This window comes from Mastigoproctus giganteus, chromosome 6, assembly GCF_048544385.1.
Source record: "Mastigoproctus giganteus isolate SK-2022 chromosome 6, ASM4854438v1, whole genome shotgun sequence".
Taxonomy (NCBI): domain Eukaryota; kingdom Metazoa; phylum Arthropoda; class Arachnida; order Uropygi; family Thelyphonidae; genus Mastigoproctus; species Mastigoproctus giganteus.
Window position 1 is genome coordinate 19,619,325 of NC_143580.1, and position 13,687 is coordinate 19,633,011.

Sequence of the window (13,687 nt, forward strand, 5' to 3'; positions counted from 1 at the left end):
AGAGTAGAGGTAGCAAGATTATACACTAGCTGATCCGGAAGCTTCCTAGAGAGTTACCAATAGGTTCAGTCCGGTGTACTAACTAGCGGCCGGCCTGCGAACACCGTTTTAGAGCTGTACCCTCGAAATGTAAGGAATATTGGATCTCGCCACAATGTTCATCATAACCTCAAAAGTCATCAATCATACTGCATGATGGAAGAAATGGGGAAGGGTTGACCGGAACTTAGCTCTAGAGACTAAACATGGGTTCCACCACTTCAAGCCTCCAATAAGCAAAGTGGTGGTATTTCACCGGTTGATGAGAGTCATCTACCACCTAGTACTGCCTGGTAACATAGAAGGGTGGCGTTCCTCCATATGGTGTGGGCGCCACACCTCGACCCCTGCTTACGTTGGTTCACACCTGGGTGGTCACTCACCATGTACTTGTGCATGGAGGTTATTCCCAGGATTACTAACAGTCCCACCATTGTGAACGTGCAAGCAGAGGATTTGGCTATCACAGACCGTCCGGACTTCGCCAAAATTGGGTCCACTCGACTTGAGTGTCACCCGAATATCAATTCCATCAGCGTTTTAGACTCCCAGACAGCAAGTACAGCTTGTCTGGCATATCTGAGAGAATGTCTGTGACAGCCTCAAGGACCTATTTTTTGTTTGGAAAACAGGAAACTGTGGAAAACAGGTCCACAGAAAATGTGGAAAACAGGTCCTCAAGGACCTGTTTTCCACATTTCACAATATTTTGAAAATGCTGGGTGACTTTCTTTGCAGTTGGGGCAAATGGGACTTGATGCTGAACAGTCTGCTTGTGTATGTTCCTTGGAACCACATATAGGACAAATAGCTTCTCCTCTGCATGCTTGTTGGGAATGTCCATATTTTTGACATTTAAAACAACGAATGGGATTAGGAATATAAGCCCGAATTCGGCAGTTTAGATAGCCAGCTTTTACTGAGGATGGCAAATCTGGGGTACTGAAGGTTAAAATGATTGACCTAGTTGGGACGAGATTTCCATCTTTTTTAGTCATTATGTGTTTGGCGTTGGTTACTTTTTGATTACTCAGTTCTTGAACTAATTCCTCTTCTGATATTGTAAGTAGGTCCCATTCAGTTATAACACCTTTCGAGGAATTTAAGGTGTTGTGTGGAGTAATAGATACTGGCAGGCCACCGAATGTCGTTGTTTTGAGCAGCCACTCAGAATGTTTGGAGTTGGCTGTTTCAATTAATAGGTCTCCAGATTGCAGTCGTTTAACCATTTTTGGTGTTCCAGCAATCGACTCCAGAAATCTTTGGATGACAAATGGTGATAATTTTCCGACAGGTTGGTTGGAGAGAGAGTATCACCAGAAAGTTTGGCATTTCATTGCACTGCAGTTCTCTTCGGAGCCTTTTTGGTTGGTTCAGGTCTTCATTGTTTGGTTTATCTAGCCTTGAGTTTGAAGGCTCAAGAGGTGGATATTCATTTTTATCCATCGTTGCTCCTTTTAGCACTGGGGGATAACTTTTCCCCCAGATTACCAGCCCCGCCACGGGGAGGCAGGAGCAGTGCCGCTCGGAGGCCAAGCGGTTGAAGTGTTAGTTGATTAATAGAACAAGAAATATAGGAAAAAGAAAGGTGTGTTTCCTTTCTGTGTTCTAACTAGTGGTTTTCAAGTATAGAACTAGTTTTAAAGAAAAGCTGTTGATAGAAATGTGCGAACTTAAAAGGAAATAACTTCAGTCTCTTTACAAGAGCTCTCTATTTATCACAAGAATATCGCTTGGCCTCAAAATACGCTTGGCACCCGGGGCCTCTCGACTAATAAAACAAAACAAATGTTGCTAAAGGGTTCTCTTGATGTGAATAGACCACCTGTTATTAAGTTGAATGGAGAAATGATTAGGAGTACTCGGCAGCATAAATACTTAGAAATTTATTTTGATGACCGTCTTAATTTTAATTACCACGCAAAATATGTACTTCAGAAAATAAAAGCTATGACCTATAAAATTATTAAGATTACCAGGAGTACTTTTGGTGTAAAAAAAAAAATCTTCCATTAAATTATATTACTCTTGTATATTTATACCAATTGTGTGTTTTACGGCTGGGGCCTGGGGATACAGAATCAGTAACTCCATTGTTCAAAAATATCTTATTCAAGCACAAAGATTCTTCCTTCTCGCTTGTTATTTGATTTTTAGGAGCATTAGCAACTAAGGCTATATTGCTCTGGGGATATGCGGTGGTCATTCCCTGACCTTTCCACATCCTCCGTATTTGGTGGTCACGGGCTCGAACCCCGGTCTGATCAAGAAGCATGTACTATGCACTGCTGCTCCTGCCCACCTGGCTACGGAGGCACCTTCCTTCTCGCTGTAAGAAGAGCTTGTCAAACTGTTTCTACAGCTGCTCTCCAGATCCTCAGTCATCAACTGCCAATCCAATATAAAGTAACGTTACACTATCTTTTATATTGTAGAAGGTAAAATGTTCCTGTGGTTATAAATGGCATAACATATAATACTGACGCAAGAAAAATTTGACATTAAAAGAATGAGAAATGAATGTTGTAGAGTGTGGCAAAGTACTTGGTCGACCTCTACCTTGAGTAGGGAGACCTTTCTTTGTAAGTTTTTTGCTGAGGTTGTTGATTACAACAAGAAAATGGACTGGTTCAATCCTGGCTTATACGTTATGTTTTTATATACCGGTCATGGCAGTCTTAACTTTAAATTGTTCTTACTAGGATTAATTAACACTCCTCTCTGTAGTTGTGGTGCTCGGGAAACTGTTGAGCACCTCGTCTTTCTACGTCCCCTGTACGATGATTTAAGACTAAACTTTCAACTTCTCGCAAATGTATTTGACTGCTCTGAACTGCCAAGATTGGTTAACTGTTATGAATATTATACTGCCTTCTCCACCTATGCAGAGAAATTGTTCAAATGGAGAAAAGGAATTTTTACTCATGAGGTTCAGTAAAATGCTGGACTGTTTCTGTTTTGGATTACTCCTACCTGATGTATTGATTAGTCTGCTGGACTCCGAAGCCCAGTATTTATTTATGTACCATCATTGTATATAGTCTTTTTATGTATCATTAATCATTGTACATAGTTGTTATAAATTGTACACAATGTATAGATTACTTTCAGCAGCAAATAGGGAAAACTCTGGAGCCAAAAAAAATAGTAAAATACTTTGAACTTGTGAAGCTCTAAGGTGGTAGATCGTTTTCTATTAGATCCTCAGAATTTGCATGCCAGAATGGCTATTATATCAAATATTCACCTTTGCCAACACTGTTCACAATAAAATATTCATGAAAAACATTTTGTTCTATTAATTTTATTAAGCAGTGTATTTACATTACAGCCACATGAAAAAGTTATTTTTGCTTAAAAAAGATCCTCAGAATTTGCATGCCAGAATGGCTATTATATCAAATATTCACCTTTGCCAACACTGTTCACAATAAAATATTCATGAAAAACATTTTGTTCTATTAATTTTATTAAGCAGTGTATTTACATTACAGCCACATGAAAAAGTTATTTTTGCTTAAAAAAGGTCTAATAGACTATAATCTCTGAATCTGTATTATTATTCTTGCAGGTTATCTTGCAATTACATTAAGTCGTGTTACATTACTATACAAATATATTACTTAACTAGTGTTATATTACAAATAGTAATCTAACACTAGTTAAGTAATAAAATCTACCATCTGCCGATAGCAGGGTACTTGTATATTATTAGTTTCTTTTAAAGATAAGTATATTTTATCTAATACTTGAATTGCCAGTTCTTTTGTATCAGCTTCCTCACTTCGTGAAAGAAGTGTTAAATACATAAATTCTGAAAATATTTCATTTACATTCATTTTAATTGAAAAATTTTACTGCATACTCCCTTTGAAAAATTTATAACAAATTTTGTAAGTTTTTAATTAATTAATTAATTGAAAGAGGAGAACTACATGATTGTTCATCAATGTGAGATAATTAATTGAGACTATAATATTATATCATATGGTAAATTTAGATTAAGTGATTTCTTATTGAAATGCTACAATTTGAATGAGTGAAACACCTTGAGGTGTTGGCATTGATGCCAAACGCTTAAACAATTCTGGCTACATTTTGGGAACTCATTGTTTTCTGTCTTCAGGCCTTACAGGGTTAGAACCTGTGAGGTTCAAGTTACAATTTTCTAGCAACTATTTTTACAAAATTGTATTACTAATCTAATTATGTTAAATAATTAATTCAATCATTGAAGTTGGGGGCCACAGTTTGTTTTTAACTTTGGGTACTTGGGTTACATAATTCTTTATGGGTAATTTGATAACATTTGACATAATGAGTATTAATTATAATATTTACGATATATACCACTGTATATAATATACAATTTACAATAATAACAATATTTTACAAAGACCATTAGTATATCATAATTAATTAATATGGTTTAGCTGGAAATGTTGAGAATTACTCTTCTATACTATTAAGTTGGAGAAGTTTACCTGTTTATATGATCTGGAGTGGAGATTTCTGGGAAATACTTAGAGTGGTCTGAAAGAGGGTTTATGTAGGTTATGGGTGATTTTGGTGCAGCCAATGGCAAGATACACATATATATATACACATATATATATACACACACACACAGTCAAACTTCCCTATAACGAATTCAATAAATCCAGCGAAAAAATTCGTTAGAGAAATTTAGTTATACAGAGAATCTTTTTTTATTAGAAACTTATTTAATTATAAAATGAAAATGAATCTACATTTATTTTTAATGTATTTTATTTCAAAAACTTATTTAAATTACTTTTACACAATTTTCGCTGGTAAGTATCACAAATTTAAAAAAATCTAATTTTCGTTTGCATAGTACAATTAAAAAATTGTCTAATTCTAAAAGAAAACCTCACATTTGTTCAGAGCATTAAAAACATTATCAGGAACATTTTCACAAAACTGTAGACCCATACGAACCGTTTTAAAAGCGTTAATCAATTCTTCCCGAGTTGGCTTTTCTACGGGTTGTTCTGATGTGTCTTCAGAGTCATCATTAATTTCTTTGTGATCATGGTCGCGTCTAACACTGTTCAGCAGTATTTCATCTTCATTTGGATGTTCTGTTGTAGTCAGATCTTGATCTACATAAACATAACTATCCAGTGTTATTTCATTTTCGATGTTTCCGGACGATTCTAATAATGTCCAAAAGTTTTTCAGTTGTGAAAGGGGCAGTTCGTCTTGTTCATCCAGTTGATGTTCAACTTCTGTATTCAATGCAAATCCCACTTTCGAAAAACAATTTTGAATAGTTATTCAGTGATATCGTTTGTCCAAACTTTTGCCAGTTCAGAGATGCAATCTCTAAGGTTAATTGTAACCTCCAAGTTTCTATTTTCTGATAATGCATTGACAATCTTCACTATTATTCTCTTTCGATGATGAAATTTAAAATTTTTAATAATGCCTTGGTCCATTGGCTGGAGTTTTGACGTCACGTTTGGTGGTAAAAACAATAACTTCACACTTTTAAGTTTGGCAGAAATACTGGCAGGATGTGCTGGACAGTTGTCAGTTACCAACACGATTTTCCTTTTTTCTTTTGTTATACGCTTGTCTAGTTTTAATATCCAATCTTCAAAGATATCACTGGTCATCCATGCTTTTTTTATTAAAGGTTCAGTCAACTTCCAAAGATTTTGTGCCTCCAAAACATCTTGGGTTTTTGATTTTCCGATGACTAAGTCTTAATTTTTCACTTCCTGTCATATTTGCTCCAACTAGCACAGTGATTCTTTCTTTGCTTTGTTTTCCGCCAACACATTTATCATTCTTAAACGCAAGTGTTCTATTCGGTAAACATTTAAAGAATAAACTCATTTTGTCAGCATTAAAAACATCCTTAGGTTCGTATTCTTCCAAAATCTTCTTTAAAGTATTATTCCTCCAACTGTTGCAGTATTTTTCACTTACATTAACACTTTCTCCACAATTCTGTGGTGCTTCTTAAATTTATCTAGCCACCCAGTGCTCGCATTAAATTCTGTATGTCCCAGGGACTGTGCAAATTTCAGAGCTTGTTGCTTAATTATTGGACCCGATATTGGTATATTCTTTTCACGTATCATTTGCACCCATTTTAGAACAGCTTTATCAACATCTTCATATATACACAACTTAATTCGCTTCTTGTCTGCTCCTCCTTCGATTGCATTTAAAATCGATTCTCGATTTTTTAAAATCGTAGATAAGCTGCTTGCAGGTATGCCATATTTCTACGCAATATCTTTTTTCTTAAAACCCTGGTCAACATCATGAAGAATCTTTACTTTATCATTAATACTTAAACACTTTCTCTTCGACATTGTTTCCGCAAATGTGTTATTTGGTTTTTAGGAGCATTAGCAACTAAGGCCATATTGCTCGGGAGATATGCGGTGGTCATTCCTTGACCTTTCCGCATCCTCCGTATTTGGTGGTGACGGGCTCGAACCCCGGTCTAATCAAGAAGCGTATACTACGCACTGCTGTTCCTTCCCACCTGGCTACAGAGGCGCTTCCGCAAATGTAAAAATTACTAGACTTCAGCTCTTGCTCATACATACACTGCAAACTTCGCTGCCTGGCCATATAGTGAATTGTTAGTACCGCCTACTCAATGACGTTCGATTGCCAATTAAACAGTATCACGTGACTTTTCCTATCAATCACTTTGAAGAAATATACGACTTTCATTCATATATACATGAAAGAAAATTTACGGTTAATGTATGCTGTATGTTACTTTTCAGAAAAAAAAAAAAAAAAACACTAGAGCATATATAGCCCATGTGATTGATGACAAATTGTTCTAAAAGAACGAAATAAAAAAATAATAAAAAAAAATGCATGAAAACCATCTACTGGGAGTCGTGTTAGATGAGAATGGACATATCATATAATGATTGACAGGAAGGTCACATGGTACGGTTGAGGTGAGAAGCAAATGTCACTCAGTAGGCGTTACTAAAAACCGACTATGGTAGCATTCTATGTATTGCCGCCGCAGCACGCTAAAGGCTTACTGCAGCGAATTTCATTTTCCCCTGAGCCAACATCAATTTACAGATCTATCCTATTTACTGTAAAGTTTATGACCACTTTTAAGAAAACCCATTTGGTTTTATAACTGTAACAAAAATGAAACAAAGACCCTTCTAAGTGTGTCAATGGCCACAAGTATTCACTAAAAGGATGATTAATTCCAGATGCTAATGCGTAATTTCAGAGGGAAGGAGGTCGTATATTTGAGCGGCTGTTTAGCAGTAAATGCTTGAAAATCTTCAAAAATTCTTTTACTAATTTTTTTAAAAATTAGTTATAGAGAGACTAACACTTCGCTATATGGGGTTAATTTTACATGTAATTTCGTTTCAAGGTGCAATGTTTTGCGAAAAAATATGTATATAGAGAAATTCGTAATAGAGAAGTTCCACTGTATATATATATATTTTTTTTTATGGGATGATTTTTAGGAACTGGGATATACTATGGAAGATTACCTACATGCACTAGTAATGAGGTTAAGGTTGGATTTAATTGTTTAGGGTTGTGTAGCATTTCAATAATAAATTACTTATATCTACCATATGATATAATAGTGTAGTCTCAATTATCTCACAATTATTAAATTTATATCATTGTTAATGCAATCGTCAACTAGCAATTTGAAGAATTTGAAGATCATTAATACATGAGCTGGAAGTAAACAATTTAAAGAACCACCTGATAAACAATTTAAAGAACAACTTGTAGGCCAATAAGAGGCAGAGAACACTTTGAAGAAAAAATAATGCTTTCTCCTTAAAAAATTGGAAGTCCTCTCACTCCACAGTAGTGTCAGACATTTTGGAAAAACAATACTCACAGAAAAGAAATCAATCATCAGGCAAGCTGAATGTTTTCAAAAGTGTTTTAAAGCAAATTAAGAATTGGCTATTTACAAGTAAAAAACATTTACACAAAACTGGCTACCATTGTTTCATATAACAAAGAGAAGAAATTTCCAGCACATGATTGATATTCTCTGTACCAAACACTATCAGAACTGGCTAACAGCAGCTTTAAAAAAAAACAACAATTAAAAAAAATAATAATAATAACACATGTGCATATCAGTGCATTTAGAAAATGTAAAAAAAAAAAAATTACAAACTTTATTTAAAATCTGTAAGAAAAGTGAACTTACAAGAAACCATAATAAAAAATGCTATGACTTACCTCTTACTATTTTTGATTTAACAGAATAGACAGTCTCAATCTTCCACTGTGTGTGTGTGTGTGTGTGTGGGTGTTAAAGAATAACTATTTATTGCTTACCTTTCTAAGAGTTTTGATTTTTCTTTTGTCAATTTATACAGCCTAAGTTTCTTTTCTGCAAACCTGTTAAGAAATTATCATAAATATATAGCAACACAAATTTAAATAAACATACAAAATTATCATTTAAATATAATTTTTATGTGAACCCCAAAACACGAGAGGTATTAGATCCTATAGTACTTAGTACCGTGCTTGGGTTGGAGATTGAGAAGACGAAAGAAGATATTTGTTGACATTGGACTTGAACTTCTGTAGATTGTAATTTTCAGGAAAAACGTATGAAGGAAGGTTGTTCCAGAAAATGGCAGTTGAATGAATAAATGAGGAAGATGAAAAGTTGGTTCTGTGGGTTTGAAGTTGGACAGTAAATGGATGTTGGCTGGTGGCGGCACATGTGCGGACTGTTTTGAAAGAGAGAGCAGGAATTATAGAAGCCAATTCAGAAGAACAGTGCCCATGGAAGTATCTGTAGAAGAGGCATGCAGCAGAAACAGTACATCTATGAGAAAGCAAGTGGAGAGACTCTGTTAGAGATGAATCATTAATTAACCTAACTGCCCTCTTCTGAATGGAATCAAGAAGCCTGAGAGAGGTTTTGGGGGCACAACCCCAGATGCGGGAACAATATTCCATGGCAGTGCAGATTTGTGATTTATACAGAGTGAGCACTGTTTGGAAGAAAAGTAACGCTGAGAGCAAAAGAGAAAACCAAGTTTTTTAGATGCAGAGGAAGCAATATTTGTAATTTACTTGTGCCAAGATAGATTAGAAGTCAGGGTAATCCCCAAAAGAGATATCATTTTGCCTAGAAATCGGAGTGTCACTAAAGATAAGCATAGGAGCAGAAGACTCCTTTTTGTGAGATATAAGACAAGACTGAGTTTTAGAAAGGTTGAAATCAACTAAGTTGTCTTTGCCCCACTGGAGAATTACCTGAAGATCGGCATTTAAGGAATTGGTAGCAGATTTGAGAAGTTGAAGCTGATTGAGCAGGACAAGGTTTCTCAAAATGGAAAGTGGAATGCAATGTGCTATCATCGGCAAAACTATGGATAGGATTTCCAGTCAAGGGAAGAAGGTCATTAATATACAAGAGGAAAAGAGTGGGGGAAAGAACTGAACCTTGGGGGACACCGGCATTAGTGGAGAAGTTAGAAGACAGAGAGCCATCTACCATCACCCTCAGTGAGCGATCAGAGAGAAAACTGGATAACAAATTACTAAAAACAGTTGGCAAACCATAAGATGGAAGCTTGTTTAGAAGACCTTTATGCCAAACACGGTCAAGAGCCTTTGAGATATCAAAAGCAACTACTTGCGTTTCACCGAACCTTTCCATTGAATTAGTCCATAAATGGGTAACATAAGTCAGAATATCACCAGTGGATTGCCACTGACGGAATCCATACTGGCGATCATTGATCACACGGAAGGTTTCTAGGTAGTTTAAGAGTTGGCGGTTAATTGATTTCTCCATTAATTTAGAAAGAGTAGAAGTAATTGCAATGGGACAATAATTGGATGGGAGGGATTTGTCACCCTTTTTAGGAACTGGCTGGATATGAGCAAATTTCCAAGCAGAAGGAAAAACACCTTTGGAATAAGAAAGTAAAAAAAGGCGGCAAAGAATAGGAGTAAGTTAAGGAGCACAGGTTTTGAGAACAAGTGGAGAAATACCATCAGGACCTGGAGCTTTCTTAGCATCAAGATTCATCAAAATCCTTCTGATATCCTTTTGTCGGAAGACCACAGGAGGCATTGAATGGAGCGTGTTGGAAATGGTGGGAGGTGTTTTACCAAGATCATTAATACATGAGCTGGAAGTAAAATGGGATGCTAGCAGGTCAGCTTTATCCTTGGCTGAAGTGACAACAGAACCATCTGGTTTGGACAGAGGTAGGCAAAAGTTGCAGCCAATAGCTTTGGCAAAAGACCAGAATGCCCGGCTACCATTAGGGCAAGAAGCAAGTTTTCTACTCTTAGCCTGTTCAAACTCTAGTTTGGACTGCTTAATAACTGCTTTACAATTGTTGCAAGCTTTGGTGCAGGCAGAAAATAAAACTGAAGAATTAGAAACAAGCCAATCACAATATGAAACAATCTTCTCTTGAACAGCCTTAGCACATTTATTGGAAAACCAAGGTTTAGATAAAGGACGAGATTTTAAAGTGGAGTGTGGGATAAAGGATTCCATTCCTGCAAGAATAATTTCACTGACACAATCTGAGCAAACGTTGACATCAGAAGTTTTGAAACAGTAATCCAACTAAGGAAAAGAAGAAAACAAATCTCGCAGGCCATCCCATTTTGCACTCTTGTAATGCCAAACAACACGAGCTTGGAAATAGCCATAAGATAAAGGTTCCATTGGAGAAGAGACCATCACCAAGTTGTGATCTGAAGTGCCTAAATGACCGCTCACTTCGACCATGTACTTAGAAGGGTTGTTTGTGAGAAAAAGATCAAGCGTATTGGCTGTATGATTAGGATTGTCTGGTATTCTTGTAGGTAAATGAACAATCTGTGCTAGGTCATTAGTAATTTCAAAAGCCTCAGCACCTCGACCTGCTGGGTCGGTGTGACTAGAAAACTGAAGCCAGCTGGAGTTGTGAACATTAAAATCACCAAGGAAAATTACCTCACTGTTAGGAAAGATGGACTGGAGAAAGTCAAGTTGCAAAGAGAGGAAGTCAAAGAGCTACAAGGGATTAGTGGAGTTGGGAGAACAGTAGAGACAACAGATGAATTTGACACAATGAGGTAGAGAGATTTTAAGCCAGAGAAGATCAAAGAGAGGAGATTCCAAATTGCCAGGTCTCTGACAGGGAATATCAGAACGGACATATGCACAAGTACCACCTTTAAAGCGAAAGGAATCATACAGCGAATAATTTGGGCATCTGAGATGAGCAGTAGTTGAATCAACCGATAACTGAGATTCTGTCAGAAAAAGTACATGGGGTTTGGCAGACTGCAAGTGGAAATGGACATCATTGAGATTAGAACTGAAACCACGTATATTTGTGAAATGAATTAGGAAGTGCTTGGGAGGTTTAGATCTTTTCGCAGATAAGCTTGCTCTATTAGTTTGACAATTCATGGTGTATTCAATAGTAAGAAAAAGTGAGTGGGACATGCAGTATGAAGTAATGAAATTTTTGGATATGGCGTGCACGTGGTAAGAATATACCCAGATCCTTGACATAACGTGGCCTCGACAATGCTCCCCACATACACACTACTTGGACTCCCTCCAGTCACTATCTGGCAGAGTAGAGGTAGCAAGATTATACACTAGCTGATCTGGAAGCCTCCTAGAGAGTTACCAATAGGTTCGGTCCGATGTACTAATTAGCAGCCGGCCTGCGAACACCGTTTTAGAGCTGTACCCTCGAAATGTAAGGAATATTGGATCTCGCCACAATGTTCATCATAACCTCAAAAGTCATCAATCATACTGCATGATGGAAGAAATGGGGAAGGGTTGACCGGAACTTAGCTCTAGAGACTAAACATGGGTTCCACCACTTCAAGCCTCCAATAAGCAAAGTGGTGGTATTTCACCGGTTGATGAGAGTCATCTACCACCTAGTACTGCCTGGTAACATAGAAGGGTGGCGTTCCTCCATATGGTGTGGGCGCCACACCTCGACCCCTGCTTACGTTGGTTCACACCTGGGTGGTCACTCACCATGTACTTGTGCATGGAGGTTATTCCCAGGATTACTAACAGTCCCACCATTGTGAACGTGCAAGCAGAGGATTTGGCTATCACAGACCGTCCGGACTTCGCCAAAATTGGGTCCACTCGACTTGAGTGTCACCCGAATATCAATTCCATCAGCGTTTTAGACTCCCAGATAGCAAGTACAGCTTGGCTGGCATATCTGAGAGAATGTCTGCGACAACCTCAAGGACCAAATATAATGTCAATAAAGAGTTATATATTGTAATAATATCAAATCACAAGACCGTTAAAAGTATGGAATAGTTAGTTTAGCAAATTTTGAAGTTGGGAACAGAGAACCATGAGGCCTCACTTAAATTACACAGATATTTCTATTCCACCACCATGTGCTGCATTAATGAAATGAATTATATGGTGTATTTTGATATCTCTCTAGAAACCAAAAAGGTACTATATTTTGACTATGAAAAATTTTATTGAATAAAACTATATTATGCTAATTACATTTTCCCTCACATGTCATTTGAGAGCAAATACAGTATATAAATTACATCAACAAAATTACACAGGCATCGTGTAGTTCTAAATACAGGTAACCCTCATATAACACAGTAGTTTGGTTCCTACAAAATCTTGTGTTTGGTTTGATTTTTTTTTTTTTTTTTTTAAGGAGCGTTAGCAATTAAAGCCATATTGCTCCAGAGATATGCGGTGGTCATTCCCTGACCTTCCTGCATCCTCCGTATTTGGTGGTCACGGGCTCGAACCCCAGTCTAATCAAAAAGAGTGTGCTATGCACTGCTGCTCCTGCCCACCTGGCTAGGCAGGTGCCACAAAATCTTATGTAATGTGCGAAACTGTGTTATAGAGGACTAAGAACCAGTACAAAAAGGGGGTTACATTCCAAAAGCTAACAAAAATACACCATTTTTTTATAACTATCGGAAACTTAATTTTTATAATAGTAGTAACTTTAAATAGTAATAACTGAACAAACATTTTACGTTACAAACTGTGATACTTATGTCAGATAATATACGTTCATTTAATTTTCTTCCTCTTCATCACTGCTAAAAGTACAATCAAAACAGAACGTTTTTGTCTGCTGCAGAATATCACCTTCTGAACTTTCTTCTGCAGCATCTAGATTTAGTCTACTTTTTGCTCTCTTTAAAAAAAATCAGTAATCTGGGTTTGTTTGCTTGATAGAGCTTTGTAAATTTCTTGGTATTTAGCTAAACATTCTTGAAGTTCCCTTTTGAACTTTGTGCTCCTTTCATTAGAAGGATCTGCATTCAATTGCTCAGCTAAGTATATGCCTTTTAGTGTAAAATTTGGAACTTATCTGCGCTATCATCTTCTGAATTGATTTACCTCTGATGCCATTTCCACCAAATTTGCTTCACCAGCCTTTTTTTCTACCAGTAATTCTTGAATGTCTTCATAGTCATGTGATCAAAACCTTCCCCTCCAACCGAATTAACAAGTTCTACTATCGCACCGGTTCAACCATATTTCCTGAATGAACAGACTCTGGCCATACATTTTTCCAACATGCATTTAATGTTAACTGTTTTACTTCTTTGAGTGATAAAGCTATGATTCCAATGCAGT

General features: G+C 36.8%; 1 protein-coding gene across 1 annotated transcript in view; it reads right to left on the reverse strand.

Moving 5' to 3' along the window:
* Positions 1-13,687, reverse strand: part of Atg14 (autophagy related protein 14) — a 109,480-nt gene that overhangs the window by 71,021 nt on the left and 24,772 nt on the right. Inside the window, exon 2 of the mRNA XM_090375781.1 lies at positions 8,383-8,445. Coding sequence (XP_090231907.1) covers positions 8,383-8,445 — 63 coding nt within the window. The remainder of the gene's footprint in view (positions 1-8,382; positions 8,446-13,687) is intronic.